This window comes from Schistocerca nitens, chromosome 3, assembly GCF_023898315.1.
Source record: "Schistocerca nitens isolate TAMUIC-IGC-003100 chromosome 3, iqSchNite1.1, whole genome shotgun sequence".
Taxonomy (NCBI): domain Eukaryota; kingdom Metazoa; phylum Arthropoda; class Insecta; order Orthoptera; family Acrididae; genus Schistocerca; species Schistocerca nitens.
The window spans coordinates 621053227-621061192 of NC_064616.1; the positions used below are offsets into that span (position 1 = coordinate 621053227).

Below are 7966 nucleotides of genomic sequence, written 5' to 3' on the forward strand. Positions count from 1 at the left end.
GAAATTTTGTGTGAGAAGGAAAAAGTTTGATGTGCCAGACGACATTGTTAGATTTTACAATGCCTTCTACATCACAAAAGCTTTGGTTTACATTGTTATAATGCATAATAATGTGTTGTTACAAAATTTTTTTCATTGTTTAACATTTTATTAAACATTTTTCTTCTAAATTCCATTGCTTTCTTTAGTTTCTGCTCCAAAATGAATATCATTTGTTTGTGTGTGCATATGTGTGTGTGTGTGTGTGTGTGTGTGTGTGTGTGTGTGTGTGTAAGCAATCAAAATTGGACCCCGACTTACATGAATACAGCTTATACTGTTGTTGCTCTGTGCTACCTATTGTGTAAGTCTGGGGTATTACTGTATTTAGTGTAGCAGATTAAGTTTTCCGATGAACACTGTTTGTCATAACTCTGCATACAATTGCAATAAATATTCAAAGTAGATTTGTTAGTGTTCATAAATATGCTGCCATTTTGTCCTTTGTGGTAATGTAGGGTGATGGTACCTCAGTACAACACTTCAGTGATTTCAGAAATATTAACAAGTTGAAACATGTTGAAAGATGTTATAACACAAGATAAATACAAAAGGCAGAACATTGTCAAGAAACAAGCTTGGCAAATGAATTCTGGCTTTTTTCTGATATCAGTTGAAGCAACAGCCTTTTAAATGGCACTTCATACACACGTACCTACTCTTCAATTCCAGATATGTGCAAAGTTACATCAAAATTCTAAGTGTAATATATCATGTCATGGGGAGCAACCATTAGAGGCAAAATGTTCTCTCATGCTTTCGGGCACACTAGGTGTCCTCTAGTATTTTCTGGCCCTGGTATGATGAAATTTTACAGAAGTAGCAGGCTATACTAACCAAGTGTGCTACATACTACCTACACCAGTATACTGATAGTGATTTTCAATAAGAAAACCTTAAGAATGAATGTCTCTCAGCTGAGAAAGATACTTTTGGAGAGGATAAGGACTTTAATATGGCTGGGCCACCCTGTTTCATGTAGAGTAGATGACTGGATTATATATAACACACAAGGCATATGCACACCTCAAAGTGCTTATGCCCAGGTGCTCCTTCTCTGGGGCTTAACCAATGCAAAAGGAGCCTAGCATTGCCAGGAATTGTCAGCAAAAATTTTGTCTCTAGCAAAAGGGGGCAGGGGGGTTTCATTATGACCATATATATAATGTGTGTGTGTGTGTGTGTGTGTGTGTGTGTGTGTGTGTGTGTGTGTGACATGCATTGTGAAAACTTGCTTCTACTACCAAGACTTAAATTTTTGGGTTAAGTTTAATTGAAAACCTTAATACATTTATGGAATATGGTAGAAGACTTTATTAAAACAATAAATATGTTTTCAAAATTTTAAAACATGAAATACTGTTTGTATTGTGAGGGTTAATAAGGAAGTTGAGTGATTATTACCTTTTTTTGTATTAAATTTTCATTTCAAATTTTCTAGGTCCCCATAAACCAGGAAGCACTCGCAAGATGATTGGTTCTCCCAGACAACTAGAAAATGCTGTTCCTACAAGTAAAAATCCCCATGGTGTGTGGGTGTAATGGTTTACATGTTCACATGTACCAGATTGTGCATATCTGAAAAGTACTTTACCATAGTTGTGTATTTAATGAATGAAGCTGTATGTAATTTTTTTTAATGTTTGTGTATTTAATGATAAAAAAGTCATAATTTTCACCAGTCTTTCAGCCAACACACATCTTTTTCCAGTAAACACTGAAGAACCAAAGTAGAAAACTTTTATTTTTAAAATAATTTTTGTGGTTCTGTTTAAGATGATTTCTATTTGTATGCTTGAAATTTTGGCAAATACAAGTGTATTTTCTAGTAAGGCAAAAATAGAAACTGAATTCTTCACTTGCTGTCTGTTACTTGTAACTCTGATATTTAGAATTACATTGTTTTCATGTTGATAAAATCAAGTAGACTTACAAAGTTAATATCAACCACTGTGGGTGTTATCTGCATTAAGGCATGGGTCAAGAACCTTCAAAACTGTCAGCAAAATTTATATTCTCTTAAGCATTTCTTACATTAAATGCAGAGTAAATTTTGAAAAATGACACGTTTCATTGATCCATACTGCAGACTGCTGTCATCAGTGGTGTATTTTTCTATTTGACTGCTCAGTTATGTGTCTTGAGTTTAAACATAGAGATTTAATCCTCAATTCTATTGGTTTTGCACCTACTTTTGCAATATTCCATTTACAAAAATATACTGCATGTAATATTATTGCATTGCACTCTATTGATGAGTACAGGCTTTGTGAGTAATATATTTTGCACTTAGTATGTGAAATTGCTACATCCCAAAATTTAGAACTGGTAAAAATATACAATTGCACAAGCATTGACTGTACACATAATTTTGTGTGATTTATTTTTAATTGACTGTTACATGTATTTATATTTTCTAAAGCAATGTGAATATACTTTTGTCTTTTTAAGTTTTTGAAAGAAGGGGGAAGACACCGTGAACAAAATACACCCATTAGAGGTGAAAAAATGCATTTAGCAGAAAAATATTGTTAGATGAATAATTCATTTATATTTACAAATGAAAATGCAATATCTACCATATTTACACCAATTATTTATGACCTGTACAGCTTTTGTGCAGTGTGAAAGGAAAGTTCATATCATAATACGTATACAATAAAAAGTGAAGTGTTATGAAAATTTTTTGTGGTACATTTATGTTGTAGAATACACTGTATGTGCTCCCATTCACATTTGAAAGCAACAGGGTGTTGTGTATTTTTTTCCTATGTTAAAATGTTCGTAGAATTGCTAACAATCTGAAGTGTGACAGTTTAATTTTCTGTTTCATGATATGGGGGAGGGGGGGGGGGGGGGCAAAGTAATGTACAGACATCCACACACATCATTTCCTTCTTGTTGATGGAGCTGTGAGTTTTCTGTTAGCAAACAAGGTCAACGTTAAAATAGAAAAGACTGTTGTTAATTATCTGTTAGGTGAAATAATGAGAAGATATAGCAAACTTACACCATACTTCATTGTTATTGCAATCATTTAAATAAAGGAACCCTATATGGATTACAGTTTTGTATTGTTTAATACTAGTTTCAGTCTGCACTGCAGATCTTCTTCAGGCCTAAGTTGGAACAGTAAAAAAAGGCAACTACAGTAAAGAATTTCAAAAGCGTGATATTACAATATTGCCACCAAAGGCTGTGCAAATTACAAAAGTAAAAAACTCAACATCATTCACAGATTAGGCCTTAAGGCTGTTCTGACAGACCACATGCTGCCTACAAGTCAGTACAGGGAGCAATCTATGGTCATGGGACGTGATCAGTACACTGCCAATTCCGCTAACCATTACTGCCTGTAGATGAATCCCAATGATGCCGCTATTTCTTTGTTCAAGCAGCTCCTCATTTGGTCTCAGAAGGGCTGAGTGGACCCTATACCAGACCTCCCTACCTGTAGCTAACCATTTGGATACTGAGCCTTTTTGTTGTTGCAAATAACAAAAAAAAGTATTAGCAACCCATACATACCTGGAACTGAAAATTACAGTTTGTCACAGTAGCGTAAAATTACACAAAACACTATGAATGTGGTAGGGAAAAACGTTTTGTATAGTCACATGATGTGTGCATAAGTCATAGGCTGTTACATTAAAACAGTGTCAAAGAGATTCTTCCATCATAAAAGAAAATAAAATAATTAATGAAAATTAAGAATTAAAAAGCACAGAAGTACGTTACAATACATATGATGTGTTACACAATAAAAGATAAAATACAAATTCAGCAAACCACCTCACAGTACACTGCATATGGTTCATTTTGATTCTTGGTTATATATTGTAGAAAACTTTTGATTTCATGGTTATACGTGATGGAAAGCAGTTGGCACAGACTGCAGCCTGACGCATACATAAGCACACTCCTGCACTGCTCTGTCTGTGGTGGAAGGTGGTGGACAATGGGGGCCACAGTTTTATCAAAATATTATCATTTAACATCTTCTTTTACGTTGTTGTAATTGTTTGCTGAAAGGCATAGTTATTTTTGTAACAATGTTCTTTACCCCCCCCCCCCTCTTTTTTTGACTCGCAGGAAGAGTCCTCAGTGTATTTTTGTTCCTACTTATTGAAATATAGGCAAATTCTTAAAGTTGTATTTTAACAGATAGAAGACTCAAGCTATACAAATTACATGTATTTGTTAACCTTGGCCTGTTTTCACAAGAATGAAAATATACAATGCACATTGTACTGTGAGGTTGTTTAATACATTTGTATTTTGTCTTTTAGTGTGTAACACATCATACATACTGGAGTGTATTTCATTAATTTCTCTTTTAATTCTTAAATTTTAGTAATTATTTGGAAGAATCTCTTTGATGCTGTTTTAATGTCCTAGAACACATCATGTTACTATATGAAATTTTTCCCCACCTCATCTGTTGTATTTTACATTAGTTTTGCACTAGAATTGATAAACTGCACTTTACTGTGCAACATACATGTAGGCTTCTAATATTTTTTAAATTTATTTTAGCCTTTTAGGGTAGTATCACAGTCTAATATATACAGTTGCGACACTTAATGCTGTGAAAGTTGTTACCATTTGACAGTTCAAGTGACACTAGCACCCCTAGCGGCCAGAAAGCTCGCCTTCCTCTGACGGCAGATGCGACATAAAAATAATGTTTGTTTTTAATTCGTTTTGTATGTAATTTAGAAAATAGTTAATATATTTTTGCGTCACAAGTGTTAGGAGAACAGCGAGAGACATAAATGATCGTGAAATATAAGTAAACAGAGCACGAACTATTGAATGAAGTGACGTAAGCTGCAACATATTCTTGAAGAAATAATTAAGAAGTAGCATACAATCGCACTTATTCCACTGAAAGTAAGAGAATACACACTGGATATCCCACATATGAAGTATATAGATGATCTTCCTTGTGTAAAAATGAAGCGACACATCACTTTTCATTGTGTTCTGCTTTGCAGGAAGCCTGCTTCCAAAAATACAATTCCCATCTTATTCTTTGTGGTATCAGGTTATCTCAATAAAAAGTATGACTGTTTTAAAACTTTATTATATCCGATTGATACATTTAACGAAAATAAAATTAAATGAATGAGTCAGTCCTAACACTTTAGCAACCCAAATGAGCCAGCTTCATCACTTTTTTATTTCTTCTCTTGCTCCTACAGACTAAGTCTTGATTCCTGAATTTAATAATGTAAAAGAGCCTCACTTTCACAAACAGTCTTATTAACAGCAGCTTGGTTTCAGCACAGCACCCAGGTGGAAAATTGGGGATGTCCATCAACATGTTCACAAAGAAAGCACCACAATTACTTATGTGAGCATATTCATCAAAAGTAGAAGTCATCTTAGTCACACAATGAGTTAAAAATTCTTTGACATCTTCTGTACAAATAAATAGGCTTCCAAAGTTGCCTTCATAACTTTTAAAATGACAATAAACTTTGTCATTTGCAGCTAAGTCTTGGCTGCCATCTACAAGTACCGTCCTACATTTGCAACAGTCATAAATTGTAAGCAGTTTCTTTAATACATAACCAAACATGTATCTCATGCTGTTTGCCTCTCCGAGGTCTGTTTGGACTTCCACATTTGGTAGTCTGATCACTGAACTCATGTCACTGATGTCCAACAGTGGTGAAACAAGTAATTTGGGCGCTGCTTTCGTATTCACTATTGTCTGACCCCAGTTGATCCCCTCACAATTGGAGGTAGCTACACTGTGTGCGTTCATTAATTTGCTTAAAGCACAATTTTTGAATGCAGCACAAAACTGTCTTGGTGATGGGTTGCTACAAAAACCACCTTTATGCCTTATCACTGAGAAAAAGTTTTCCAGTGGATCTTGATTAATTTTGCGTGTCAATAAATATAACTTGGTTCCATCATCAACAAACATGTTCAAAGCGCTTATGTTACCCAGAAGTCCTTTGACACACTTAATCCTAGATGAAAAATCTTTCCCATCAACATCTACAAATTTCCGTGACTGTATCCATGGCTTCAGTGTGTTTAATATTTACAAACGTCTTGAGGCACTTGTAACGCAGTTCCTTAAGGATATAGGCCCTTTAACACTATATGCATTAAATATGTCAAAAATATCGTTTACTTTTTGGCAAAAATCTGCAGTAGTAGTAGCAGATGATGATATGGTGCCACAAGTAACAAGTGTCTCAGTGCCTGCTGCTACTGTATGACTCAACACATGAACTGCAGTGCTTACTTTCATTTTTGAAAATTCTGGCAGTTGGACAGCTCTTTTAGTGAGCTTGGGGGCCAACTTGTACTTCCTTTCACAATCACTTAAGTACAACTGACAAATGTCCTTCCATGAAGCAGTGCCAATCCATCCTTCATCTGTTGTGTGGACAATGTTATACCTGAATAAATTATTATGTATGCTTTTTATCAAGTGTGGGGTGTCATAAAAAAGTAGATCTTACTCCCTTCGTGTACTAAGCATGGATTAACTGGTGTGATACCCAGTCTGTTCCTCCACTCCACAAAATTCGTGCCTTGGTCAGTCACACATGCTTTTACAACCAAATCAATCTCTGTGAGTTTTTTGACAACTTCAAAAAATATGCGCATCAGATGGGTGGCTCCTACTGGTCCTTTGGAGAAATAATATACTAATGGCTGTTTAAAATTTGAGAAGATGCCGCTAATCATTACAACTAATGCAGTATTGGCAACCACAGATGTACATATGAAACCCATGTCTCCAAATCCAATAACATGATCCCTACAGCTGTCATATATTAAATTTTCCATTAGTGACATCTCATCCATAGACAAATTAACAATTATATTGGTTTTGGTAACTGCTGCACTTTCCGCTTTAAGAGATGAAATATGATATTATTTATCCCACAATTTAATTTTATATCTTCCACATACCTTTGTAAGGTACATACTGATGGTTCAAATGGCTCTGAACACTATGCAACTTAACTTCTGAGGTTATCAGTCGCTTAGAACTTAGAACTAATTAAACCTGACTAACCTAAGGACATCACACACATCCATGCCCGAGGCTGGATTCGAACCTGTGACCGTAGCGGTCGTTCGGCTCCAGACTGTAGTGCCTAGAACCGCACGGCCACTATGGCCGGGGAAGACTAAAACAGTGTGATAAAAAACTGTATGCCTGAGTACTATAATACAACAGATTAAGTGCAAATAATTTAGTTTCATCTTTCCATCTCGCACCACGCTTTCCATTCAATGGTATACTGATTTGGCTTATAAATAAATCGAGAGCATCTTTTTTCAAGTACTTGGAACCAATACTTTTTAAAATGAGCTTGTCCTTTTGTATTTGTGTCCTGTGACATTGTGGTTGCAGTTTATTCTTACGATGGGCACTTTCCTTGTCACGTAGTAATTTTGTACAGAGTCTAATGATTTCCAAATTTTTACATTTCACACGATTTTCCAACACGCGAATAATTTCACGTACTCTAAGCATTTCATCTTCAAAAGATGTCTGTGTTGCAGATTCCGTTGTTAGTGATTTTATGTGTGTCTCTCGTGTAGTAACACTTGTGATAGCTGTTTCTTCTGTGTCAGGAGACCGTTTTATTGTTTTTGCAGTAATACTTTCATGTTTATATGGTAATTTTCTCTTCATCGTCACTAGTTGTGGCTTATTCGGCACGTCAAATAACGTGGGAACTGCATTCCATACCAATGTCTTCTTTTCCGCGCTCATGAACTGGTTTGACTCGAAATGTAACGCACAAAACTTCATGTTATTGTGCAAATAAAGGACATCTTTTTGCAGCAGGTCCTGTCTTCTACTGTTTATTAACCATTTCTTGCTCCTAAAAAAGAAAAACAAATTCAGTAATTCAATACAGTTTACAAAAAAAATAGTAAATAA

General features: G+C 35.2%; 1 protein-coding gene across 2 annotated transcripts in view; it reads left to right on the forward strand.

Annotated features, from left to right (window-relative positions):
* Positions 1-2721, forward strand: part of LOC126248561 (ras association domain-containing protein 8) — a 91371-nt gene extending 88650 nt beyond the window's left edge. For both annotated transcript variants that reach the window (XM_049949652.1, XM_049949651.1), the window contains exon 9: positions 1481-2721. In XM_049949652.1, coding sequence (XP_049805609.1) covers positions 1481-1581 — 101 coding nt within the window. In that variant the 3' untranslated portion in view covers positions 1582-2721. The remainder of the gene's footprint in view (positions 1-1480) is intronic.
* Positions 2722-7966: the final 5245 nt, after the last annotated feature.